The sequence below is a fragment of the Corythoichthys intestinalis genome, chromosome 16 (genome assembly GCF_030265065.1).
Source record: "Corythoichthys intestinalis isolate RoL2023-P3 chromosome 16, ASM3026506v1, whole genome shotgun sequence".
In the NCBI taxonomy this organism is placed as follows: domain Eukaryota; kingdom Metazoa; phylum Chordata; class Actinopteri; order Syngnathiformes; family Syngnathidae; genus Corythoichthys; species Corythoichthys intestinalis.
This window is the reverse complement of record NC_080410.1, coordinates 16,397,372-16,410,580: the sequence shown is the minus strand read 5'-3', so window position 1 is coordinate 16,410,580 and position 13,209 is coordinate 16,397,372. Positions and strand designations below refer to the sequence as shown.

Here is a 13,209-nt window from a genome sequence, read left to right as displayed (position 1 = left end):
TTGTCATCTTGTGTTGATTTGGAAATGAATGTACTGCCACTTTTGGCCACTGGTCGTCGTTACACGTTTAGTTATGAACCCTTAAAAGGGTTGCCTGGCACAGCCAGATTCTTCTGCCTGTATTTTTCACACTGGAACAGCGGTGAGTCTGCTATACCAGGGCAACTAAAGGGGCGTTTAACATTTGACTGCCTTTGATGGTGATAAACGTCCAATCCGAATGTTAATTGGGTACAAAGTCTATTGTCAATGGCAAGCAATGAATTAAAAATGGTTTTTTTTAAAAAATTGGCAGCCATAACTTTATCAAATTTGATTACATTCTGCTTTAACACTTCATGAAAAAAAAAAAATTAGACATGAGGCAGAAACCTGAGATGACACCCGAGCGTTATTCGTGTAGGCTACACGGCCAAATTTTAATTTGTAGTTCCATATCCCAAAATATGCAAGGTCTTGACCCTTTATAGCCAAATATATCACATTTGATGCATAGATTTTAATGATTTGGAGACTAATTTTGAAAATTCTAAACAAAAAACAATGGCAACGTGCATCTGCAGGTTCCATGAGAAAAATTGGGATTTATCAAGGCATATACACAGGCGCACAAGTATGTGTACCCCTTGTGATTTTGCAAGTTCACTCACTTGGGAAATGGGTAAAGGTTTGGAATTTCAAGCATACATGTATTTCCACTGGTGGAGAAGTCATCTAAAAAAAATCCAGAAATTATGATGAAAAAAATATTTCTAATTTACTGGGGTTCATAAGTACCGTATTTGTACCCCTGAGAGTCAACAATAATTATGACATTCAGAGTTGTCATTCTACCTTTAAAAAAGTCCAAAGACACCAGAGACAGGGTTGTAGACCTCTACAAGGCTGGACAGGGTTACGGGGCAATTGCCAAGCAGCTTGGTGATATAAAATCCTCTGTTGGAGCAATTATTAGAAAATTGAGGAGGCAAACATGACTCAGTCTCTTTAGGGCTCCATGCAATTTGCACCTGACAGGGTCTCAATGATCCTTAGAATGGTGAGGAATCAACCAAGAACCGCACAGGAGGAGCTGGTCAATGGCCTGAAAGGAACTGGGACCACCATATCCAAGGTTACTGTTGGTAATACACAAAGAGGTCATGGTTTAAAATTATGCATGGCACGGAAGGTTCCCCTGCTGAAACCAGCACATGTCCAGGCCCATTTTAAGTTTGCCAATGACCCTTTGGATGATCCAAAGGGGTCATGGGAGGAAGTCGTGGTGATATGAGATCAGAATGGAACTTTTTGGTCTTAATTCCACTCATAGTGTTTGGAGGAAGAACAATGATGAGTACCATCCCAAGAACACTCCCTACTGAGAAGCATGGGGATTCTTTGGGGGTGTTTTTCTGCATATGGGAATAGACGACTGCATTGTATCTAGGAGAGGATGACTAGGGCCATGTATTGTGAGATTTTCGGGAATAACCTCCTTCCCACAGTCAGAGCATTCAAAATTGGTCAAAATTAGCTTCATAAATAGCACGTCAAGGTTCTGGAGTGGCCTAGCCAGTCTCCAGACCTCAATTCAATAGAAAATCTTTGGCTAGAGCTGAAACTTGGTGTTTCTCAATGACAGCCCTGAAACCTGACAGATCTAGAGAAGATGCTTGTAGAGGAATGGGCCAAAAACCCTGTTTCCATATGTGAAAACCTGGTGAAGAACTACAGAAAGTGTCTGACCTCTGTAATTGCAAACAACGGCTTCTGCACTTTATATTAGCACTGATTTTCTCAGGGGTACAAGTACTTATGAACCCCAGTAAATTAAAAATAAATTATTGAAAAATCATACAATGTGAGTTCTGGATTTATTTTTATTTTTTTAAGATTATGTGTCTATAAGAGGAAATGCATCTATGATTGAAAATTCAGACTTCTACCTATTATCTAAATGGGTGAACTTGAAAAATCACAAGGAGTGCAAATGCTTCAAAAACATTTTTTCGGTATGGGATTGGAACTCTGTATCGGCAGATTCAAAGGGGACTTTGGACAAACTGATTTTAAAAGACATTCCTCTCGGACCCAAAAAATTTTTTTTGTTGGGACTTGGGATTGTTTCCAAAGAAACATCCTTACAATCAAAATGAACAGACAGTTATTAATCTTGGTTAACCAATGGAAAACAAATGTTTTACCCTAGTATGGAAATTGCATCATGGACCCTCTGCCAAACCTTGGATAAATCATGCTATCAGTAATACCTCTAGAACGCATTACATATATTTTTTTAGGCCAAACAACAAAGTTTTGAGGACCTTTTATTAGTTATCTCAAGAAGATGAAACCAATATGAGGTTCACTGGATCAAGCGGTGGAATGTAAATTGGTGTTTATGGATTATAAAGGGGGGGGGGGGGGGGGGGGGTGAAGCTGGAGGTTAATAATCATCATATATTTTTTTTTGATGGTGTGAACTATCAGTTTGAAAATCAATAAAACTACTGTGGGGGGAATACTTTTTTGGGTTTCAGATTGGGATTTTATATAGGCAGATTCTCAAAACCAGTAGTCGGACTCGGTTGCAACAATATGCGATCAGGACATCCCTACTATAAAGGGTTAAGTACTACCGTATTGGCCCGAATATACAACGGTGTTTTTTTCATTGAAATAAGACTGAAAAAGGGTCGTCTTACATTCGCGGTCGAGACATTATACCCATTCACGACGCTAGATGGCGCCAGATATCATTTAAGCGATGTTCTGTCATGACACATCTCAGCTAATCTCCCCATTCACAACGCTAGATGGCGCCAGATATCATTGAAGAGATGTTCTGTCATGACACAGCTCAGCTTCTCTCAAGTTTAACCAGTTTGCAATTTTTTATTGCAATGTTTTTCCTTATTCAGATTTGTTTCAAGACTACAGTTACAGTTAGACTTCACTTTGATGGTTAATGCAGTTAGTGCAATTTTGTTGTTTTATCACAATAGATTGGTTTATTTACATTTCAAAAACCAGAAGCCATTCATTTACGAATGTGATTGCACTTAAGTTTACATATTTAAATGTTCAGATATTAAGATTTAAATGAGGCAAAATAACATGCTTTTTCTCTCAAATATATTGTTATAATCATTTGCTTCGGATGAACTGTAATTATTTTCTGTATAAAAATTAATTTGGTGTTCAAAAAGTCTTTTTCCAAACTTGAGTCTTGAAAAAGAGGGGGTCGTCTTATATTTGGCCCAATACGGTATTTACAAGGTACTTCAGACAAAACCCATTGATACATGCTCACCGGCGACCCATGTTTTTTTGGGGGGGGGGAAAATTAAGTTGACAGGAATTTTAAAATTATTATTAGACATCTATTAAAGTCTTACATAAAGGCACAGTCTTGGGAAAAGTTTTCACAAAAATACAGTGCAATTCAGTGCAACAGCAGAGAGCTGGGACAGCTTTGTTCACATATTGACCATAAGATGTCGCCATTTGCGCTTTTAAATGTATCGTTAGACAGAGTTGTAATATACTGTATATACTTTTTAAACTTTCTTTTGTAGCTTGACGGGGATGCAGAAAATGTCTGCAGGTCCGCCAGTCTTGAGGAAGCCCTGATGAAGGCTGAAATCTGTACCATTAATGACTCAAGATTTTACTGAGATCTTTACATCATGGGCGTATAATCCATATTGAGTTTGCAATTTTTGAAACTATCAGTTTTGTGAGCGAATGAGAAATCGGTCCTCAAAGTAGGCAATGTTTGACAGTGGGAATGCACTTCCTTTTCTTTTGTCCTCCCCTCTACGAGGAAGGTATGAAGGTGTTGGTTTTAGGAGAGATTGTTACGTGGGTGTGCTTGAGCCACACCTACAGCAAGCATGAGCCGGAGCAGCATGCTCAACCCACTTCCAATGAGGCATGAAGTCACATAGTGGCGCTTCCATCTGACGCAGCCCATTTTGCCAATACCAGCCTCTGACCATTTATTATTGCATTACATTATTTAAATTGTTTTTTTTTCTTGTTTTTTTTTTTCTAAAAGTCACAAAAAAAAAAAGAAATCTGTGGTTTCCTGATAAACCTCTTAACCTTTTAACCAGTTAAATGAGTGCACTATATGTAGAAGGTAAAATATTAATTTGAGCCAAACTGTTTTTTGGACAATAATGCATTGAAATTTCCCCACAATTTGCGGAAGAATGTTTTTGAGCAACGACTTCAAGGTCAACAGATACATAACTACATGAATTGTTCCCTCTTTAATGTTCGTCCCTAGGAATACAACAGTAAACTCTGAATACTATGGCGCCTTCATGTCATAATTGCTGATAGTAATCTGTATATTCAGCTGCCAAGTTACCTGTTCTACTACATTCCACAGGGTTTGTGTGCATTCCTGCAACTTGCTAGCCAACGTCTTTGGAAATGTGTCACATCTTGACTTGAATTCATCACGGGCATTTAGTTATTTGAGGCTTACACTCTGTCTAAGGCCGCAATTTTGGATATTATTCATCAGCAAGTGAAACGGCAATTAGGGAAATATATTTCCATAGCTAAATGCTGTCCTTAAAACTCCTGATTATGCTTTATTCGAATGCTTCTTATGACAGTGTCATAACGCTGTCACAATCGTGACATTTTTCATGAATATGAATGAATGCCTTTGACAGATGTCATTAAGTGTCATCTAGTAGTTGAAATTGCTTCAGATCTCTTTGGTATGAGGTTCGGGTTTTGGAACGGAGTGTTAGTCAAAATTGGACGTCTAGTGCTGTCAGTGGCACTGATAAATGAGATTTCACGGACAGTCATGAGGTCACAATGATGTGCAAAATAATTTACCAAAAACACAGTAACCCCAACCTTCATCCCTTAATTTTTATCTTCCTTCATTTCCTCACATCTAAATGCAAAACTTCAATCTGAACTATTTAAGAACATAGGATGCACAGTACTTTAAAATCGAAGATAGTGTAAACATTGACTTCATTGTGTTCAATCTAACTTTAGTTATATTTACCACGAGGACCGCTAGTAATGCTCAATGTGTAATTTATGTTACAAATTAGAGACCATATATATACAAATTAATTTTTTAAAATGGTTTTAAAAATATGACATTATGTTAAAGGACCATGTAAAGCTTTCAAATTTAAAACATCAGAATTTTCTGTTCATTATTTCTGGGGTCAGGCATTATGGAAGATGTTCTAAACCTCCCAATCAGAACAAATAAAATAAAATTAGGATATTCAACTCTTTCCTTTCTTTTCAATATCTGATAAATTTTTCCGTTGCATTGCCGTTTTTTATTGCAATATTTCATCAAGATTGTTGTTTCATTATTGGTACCAGAAAACGTGCAGTTGAACCAATCAGAGCTAACTATCCATGCTGATTACGTCATTATGTCAGCCAATAGCGTACTGCACGAATGCTATTTTTAGACCGTGACATCGCCATCGTAACGCAGAAGTGGGACATTATCGAAATGCCCTCGCATACAAACCATGTTATTTCTGCTTTGTTTTTTGTTATCTTTCAAAACAGAATATGCCGATCAAACACTGCTGCTATGGAACTTGTAGAAACGACTCTCAACATTACGATATATGGAGGATGTTTTCTTCATACGTTTCCCGAAACCAAAAACCCAGAGGAAAAAAATGTGAAGAATGGATCAACTTGCTCGGACGTCCAAAAGACCAGTTTAACGCCAGCAAGGTGAGGCCATTCACTTGTCATATGCAGTAAACATTTTGTGAGGGGCCACGGTCCTTCAGGTGACGAAGAGGTAATCCATTTTGATATTTTTACTTATTTTTTAGCGTGGCGTTTTGCCGTGCTTCTTCTGTCTGACAATGAATGACATGAAAAAAATTAAAATGGTATCTGTCTGTCACTGTTACCATTTCTGTTGTAATAATAAAAAAAAAACTTTTGTGAGGGGGAAGTGTAAATAAATTATAGAATTAAGATTTGTTATTAATGAAAAAAAATAAAAGTCGTCGTTGGCTGTCACTGAATAGCATTTGCGATCTCTACACAAAAATAGCAATGTAAATTGCCCCCAAGAACGGTCAGAGACATAAGACAACCAGAAGATATAATATATAAGAAAGAGAGAGCACATGGAGTTAAAGGATAAATTGTTGAAACAGGAGAATGTCATTGTCAGTGGCGTAAGGCAATGCACACAAAAAAAAGGTGTTGATAAAAAAGCTAACTCTGGATCAGGTCGGCACGTCTTTTTCAGCCGTCGACACTCAAGCCATCTCTTTAACTGAACATTTGTATGTTTTTCCACATCTTTACCAGTGAATTTGGGACCATGGACATCATTTTGGGACAGAATTGGTAGGTAGGTTTAGCTCAGTAAACATCTCGTTCGTACACTATTTCCATTAATTTACTATTAGGAAAAAACGGGAGGTTGACCCGCCTAGCCACAATCGCTAACTAACATCATGAATATGAATGAGCAAATTTGCGTGTTGCTTGCGGTACGCCATTGAACGGACAACTGGAGTCCAGGGTGGCATGCACACATCGGCGTGACTTGTCAGACTCAGAGACACATGCTGGGAGATCTCCGTGGAACTCTGTGGAATAAATAATAGTAATTTTCAGTGGAAAAAGATGACGCTGCACAAGCTCTTTATTAGGCTCGTTGTTAACACTTGTGTATGTCAATCTGACGTTAGTAGATTGTTTTCTCCTTGGAGACGTGTGTGTGGCATCCTTGCAGTTGTTTTGTTTTGATGGAGGTTTGACAGTTGCCGTCATATTTTCGGGATCAAAGCACCGTTCAGCCCCGTTCCACCCTTGAATTTCTTACCAGACTGGCGTACCGGACTGTTCCGGCACCAATTTCACAACTGGTTATAGTACACTATAGCAATAATATTTTTTCTCTTTGTGCTGAGAAAAAAAATATCAGACATTGTAAGCAGTTACTCACAATGTTACTCATTACTTGAGTATTCTTTACATCGAATACTTTTTTTACTTGTGGATCACTTGAGTACATTTTCTGGATGACTACTTTTACTTGAGTAATATTATTTTGAAGTAACACTACTCTCACTTGAGTAAAATGTTTAGCTATTCTAACCATATCTAGTCTACATATGCTATCTTATGTGGACGCCAGGTCTTTGTGAGGCTAATTTGTATTAAAATTACCCAAAATAATCACTTGCCCTATAAAAGGCTAAGTTTTTATAAAACGTTCAGGCGTTACCCTGTAACCCCGGGCCATTTCCCATGTTTGTGTAATGCCCCACTATGGGAAGATGTGCGGTTTAAAAAAGAATCCCCAAAGTGGGAATTACTGTATGTGACAGCTTCAGGAGTGTGGAACAGGTCTGCCCGGTCTGCCACTTGCTGCTGACGACTTTTATTGGTGACAAACCTGCCGGCCTGGGCGGAGTCAAGAGACGCACCTTAACTCAGGTAAGACGCTGTCAAAGACCCGGACGGAGCGAAAGGAAGGAAGCAGGAGCACGCCGATACACACTCGGTCTCCAGTTACAAAAGCGGGCCTGAACAGCTTCCCGTCATGTCGAAAAATCAGGAAAGCAGTCCCGTGAAGATTAGCAAGTGAGTTGCTGTTTGTCAATATACATGTATGTGTGAGTGTGTCAGGTTTCTCACAGGTCTAACCTGTCATGCTTTCTGCGTGCATCTGCTGTTCCATGGTAATACAATGTACTAATCCATGCTCCAGTGTAAGAATGAATCAATAGTTGTGGGGCCTCAAGAATGAATGAATGATCTCATATGTTAGTTGTAAATGTGGGTCATCATGTCAACAAACCAGTTTTGATTTCATAATGGTGCATCACACCATAACATCGTTGGCTTTATAGGGGTGGGCACATTTAGATTTTTAATTTTTAATTTATTTTTTGACCAATGGATAGGCTAGTTTAGATCAAAACAAATTAAAGGGAAACAAAGGATCACCTGTACTTGTAAAATATGTGGCATACTTCACTAATAATTCTATAGTTATATCCCCCTGACAGCACTACACGTCCAATCCATTTAAAGTGGGAGAGCGGCAGTGAAGCGTTCGTTCCTTACAGGTGGAGAACTAATTGCAATTCATAGCAGAAAATAGATCAAATAAACAATTGTTTATTGTGAAACATGATCTAAAAACTACAAAAAAATAATAATATTAAAATACAGAGCAACAGGCTAAATAGGCATCTGTTAGCATCAAATATCAACAGTTTCTCCAGATAATTATCACCTAAACAGCAGGCTGTTGGCTGTTAGAGTGGAGAAAAAAAACATATACAGTAAGTAGCACCTTAGTATATGTCACAGACCCAAGCCAAACTATAAACAAGTGCGACTTGAGAGTTCAAATCCAGGTTCCATTTCTGGAATTTACTTGCTGGGTTTTCTCCTGCTTGATCACACATTCCTAAATTGTTTTTGCCCAAAATAATCAGGCATAAATGTTAGGCCAACTTTACCCCTAAGTGAGGTTAACAGTAAAGAAATTGGTTACATTAATGAAATGTATATTACAGGACTGATGATAATACGAATACATATAATATGAGCCAGCTTTAAAAATGGTATGTGTGCAGCACCCTCGCTCTACTTTGCCCACCCCTGATAAACTGTAAAACAAAGAGAATAGTAGATCATGCAAGTTTACTCCAAGCATGAATCATAAAGCTGCATTTGGAGGCTTTGTGCTCTCGTAGTATGTGATTAGTATGATGGACTGTCATTGTGCAACGTGTACAACAAGCGTATTTCTTGTGACAGAACACATTGTTTATCTCCACTTTCTCAACACCACATGTCACTCAGCTCAGAGGTGCTTAAGTAAATGGGAGTGTCCTGTCACTCGTAAAATTGTGACAAGAGGGGCCAAGGGAGTGTCGGGGGTCTCCAATGGTGGATGATTAACAGCCATTAATTTTGCTATGGCTGTTGTTGTCATGTTTAAAAGGACCACTCCAAAGTTGTACACATGTTGGACTTTTGTATTGCAGATAAGAGATTGAGAAGCAATAAAATGGGAACACACCACACTAAGGGAAGCCATTATGAGTCAGGAATAGTGATCATTTATTGGTGACTTCCATCTTGAAGTTTTAAAATATTTGAAAATAGATAAGAAATACTAGTACATGAATGTATTAATTTCGCAAATGCTTAAGTGAGAGTTAGGCTTCCAATTTGAATTACAGTGATCCCTTGTTTTCGCAGTTAATGAGGGCCAGAGCCCGCCACGATAAATGATAAAACACGAAGTGGACGCCCCCCAAATTTTTTGTGTGTGTGTGTGTGTGTTTAATGTATTTATTCAGATTTAACACTGGAAAGAGATACAAATAATACATATTCCCCCCCCCAAAGTATAATAAAAAAAAAACTTTTAAGTATAATTTTAATAAATGGTTTCTAAGCACTTCAAATATAATAATTATAAGTCTTAAACATGTTACTGTCCAACTGAATTATTTTTAAACAACAATAAAGTACAAAATGCTTGTCTTTATTAAATGCTTCATTGAGTGAGTCCACTCAAATCTGATATTGCTGCTCACTTACACACAATGAGTTGCCACAGCAACTGTTTAACAAGTTAAACAATGATTGACAAATTAGGTGCTTAGAAGTTTTGGCTTCAAAGTGTCTCTGGCAAGATCAAACCTTAAAGTCTGTCAATCATCATTAACTTTAATAAGCAACTCCAGTGCACTGTCTGACCAAGAAAAGCAGCAGGAGCGAGAGTGAGAGACTAGGTGATACGATTGGGACAGCTCTACAAAATACTTCATTAATTTTTAATTGAAAAAAAAAAAAAAAATCTGCGATGGACTGAGGGCGTGAAGTTTGAAGCCAGAAGTAGTGAGGGATCACTGTAGTTCTGGAACCAAACTGGTTACTCAATTTACTTGTACTTTCAAACTTTATTTTCAATTTCAATTACAAAATTTCAAGAATGCATTGACGTTCCAGTAATATCATTCATTCATTCATCAAGAGGGAGCTGTAGCCTATCCCAGCTGATTTATGGATAGGAGGCAGCGTTCATGTTTTCAATAAAGGAAATGAGAAGCAAAATACGTGCGTGTGTCTTCAAGGGGGGTGTGATTTATTGAATGAGCGAATGACTTCTGACGCCAGTTGGCCATTTACCAACTGTTCTCCAGACACTTTGTGCCTTGTCTTCGTTTAATGCATGTGGTTGCTAGTAATCAAAATTTGTTGCTCCCACACTTGTAAATGCTTAGTACTTCCTCAAAAACAACTTTGCTATATTAGTGCCACGGCAATGACCAAAGTAACACAGTACTTAGTAGGACTAAATGTTCATCAACAAAAAAGGGTTGTTTCTGTTTATTGTTGTAAGTTACTGTTAAAGTGTGTATCGCAATTCCAATATCACTGGGTCTAAAAACCGAGTATTTAAAAGAATATTAAGTTAAAATGTGGCGCACAAATTTGTAAAATTGTAGCTACTATATATATTTTAAAACAACCAACACAAAATTATGACTAAAATGTACTTGGTTAAAAAAAGCAGCTTAAACAGGTTGCATGCAATGTCTGATATATTTAAAATGAAATCTTAGCTATTTTATTTACATTTAAATCAGTGATTCTTTTGTATACTGTTAGAGGGGGCTGTAATCTTTGCAAATGACCAATCTAATAAACCAGTACATGATGCATTTACTGTTCAAACCATCATCTGCTAGATTATTATTTATTATTATTTTAAATCAATGGCAGTGAGCAAATACAATTTGTCAGTCGTGAAAAACAATTAAGCAACAAATAATATTACTGCAACAAACAACATTCCACAGAAATACATATGAAATTATTAACTATATAATAATTGTGTAACTGAACAGGTCCATGGTTTTAAACTAATATTTATACAGTATATTCTATAGTTTGGTGACATGTTAGCACAGTGCCTCACAGTTCTGAAATCAAGGGTTAAATCCTGGGCTCTGGCCTTCAACTGTATGTATGTATGTATGTATGTATGTATGTATGTATGTATGTATGTATTGAGTTTGCATGTTCTCCCCATGTGCTCCAGTTTTCTCCTGCATTTCAAACATAGCCTTGCTTGGTTAATTGAACAACTGCGACCGGCGACGAGGCTAAGAGAAATGAAAACGATGAAAGTAGAGATGCAGATTGGCTGTGCTCTATACTATATGCTAAATACAGACGTTTTCTCAGAATTATATACGTATATTTTTTTAAATGAGAGAGTTCATTTTCCTATTCATTTACATCAGGATGACACAGTGGAAGAGTTACGTAGCAAAGTTCCCTCAAAATTTTCATGTGTCTGAGCAGACACACAAGCTCCTTGAGCACACTGAGGACCACTGTGAGCAACATCAGATGTGTACGCTGTGGCTACAAACCAGTATCATGCCTGGTCAGAACCTTGGATCGTAGCAAATTACCAACAGCCATTCCATCTTTAAGAACTGCATTTCTTTTTCACTTTGGATTTTTGAATGTAGTATCACTGCTGGTTCCTTTCGCCATGTTGAGGGGTTAGCATTTTTATCTCTGCTGCACTGCTGTTAGTGAGCTAACCTGCACGGCACGTTTGGGCAGACACTGTCACTTGCTATGATTTGCTGGTAAAGTAAGTGAACTGAACTGTATAGTATTATTGGCTAGACACCTGTTGCTCATTGAGTTACATTGCAAAATGATACAGAAAACAATTTTGTTGGTCTAATTAACTAGCTTATGTTAGTTCTAATATTAGATAGAGGTGTGCATCGGCACTGCCCTCACAATTCGATTCGATTACGATGCGGAGGACCATGATTCGATTCGATTCAGATGGTCACTATTCGATTCAGTTCGATTCGGCAATTTAAAAAAAAACAACAACAACAGATCACAGCATTTAGTTAGTGCTTTGAATGAGACCAGGGCTTTCTCTTTTTTTTACACACAGTAGCAGCCTTTCACACAGTGCAACATCTGAACTCCTGTGCAAAATCAGTAATAACAGTCAGTGTATTTTAGTCACAACGATCCATCAATAAAAATATTTAAGTAAATATTATAAAGAAAACGACAAAGAAAATATTGTAGTTTAGCAGCATCTTTATCGCCATATCAATCCAGGGATCAGTTCAGTTGCAAACAAAACATCAACGACATTGCAATGTAGAACAAAAATAAAATGTTGGCCTAGCCCACTATATATGTGCAATCAACTTAGAAATACAATCAGTTGCTACCACATAACAATAAAAAATAATGAATTAAAATGAAGTGCAGCAGCCATTTTAGCAGCCATAAAAATCTGTTTCAACATGAGGAAATATCAGTTTTTTACAATCGAGAGAGAGCAGAGAGATAGTAGAGGTTAGATCGGGCCTAAAAAATCCAGCCCGACCCGACACGGCCCGCTGGTATTGAAGCCTGACTCGGCCCAGCCCGAAAAACCCCAATTTTACTTTTTTTTTTTTTTTTGGGGGGGTGATGCGGAAAAGAAAAATAAACGCAGCAGCAGCAATTTATTTTCATTTCTTCGAGTTGGCAGAAAAAAAACGTTTTCTTAATGTTTAAATAGTCTACATATTTTTATGATCATAATAAAAGCATTTACACAATGAAATAACGCCGGGAAAGTTTAATATGAAAAAAAAACATGCGATTTTGCAGACACACAGAGGAGAAGATTCAAGAGGATCACATTTGTGTTGCCTTTGTGTGCATAAATAAAAGTGTCTTTCGTAACGACTCGCAAGCGCCACAGTGGGAGGAGAAGAAGAAAAAGCGGGCGGCGCCACTGCCTTCATGTGCGTGCACAAGCAAATGAACAATACAGAGAGCCTGCTCTGGTTTTATCCCTTTTTTTAAATATAATTTATTAGTCTGGTGTGGCGGCCGGACCCGACCCGACCCGAACGTGAATGCTTAACATTTTGGGTTCGGGCACAAGATCTAACCTCTAAGAGATAGGACATAATATAACAATGGCTGAAGCGGAGAAAGAGGGAGCGAGAAAGATTATTGATGCACCTAAAACATTGAAAGCAGACATCTGGAGACATTTTGGCTTCTACGAGGTTGGTGGGAAACTTGACCAGAGTTGTGCAGTGTGTAAAAAATGACACATGAGAATAATAATGCAAATGGGGAAACCAAATCCGTTGCATCACCGGAAGTGCGCAG

The 13,209-nt window shown here is 37.8% G+C and overlaps 1 protein-coding gene across 1 annotated transcript in view; it reads left to right on the top strand.

The window, feature by feature from the left end:
* The first annotated feature begins 7,468 nt into the window (after nt 1-7,468).
* The window catches only part of evplb (envoplakin b), a 44,359-nt gene continuing 38,618 nt past the window's right edge, over nt 7,469-13,209 (top strand). Inside the window, exon 1 of the mRNA XM_057861666.1 lies at nt 7,469-7,605. Within this exon, the coding sequence (XP_057717649.1) occupies nt 7,565-7,605 (41 nt within the window). The 5' untranslated portion in view covers nt 7,469-7,564. The remainder of the gene's footprint in view (nt 7,606-13,209) is intronic.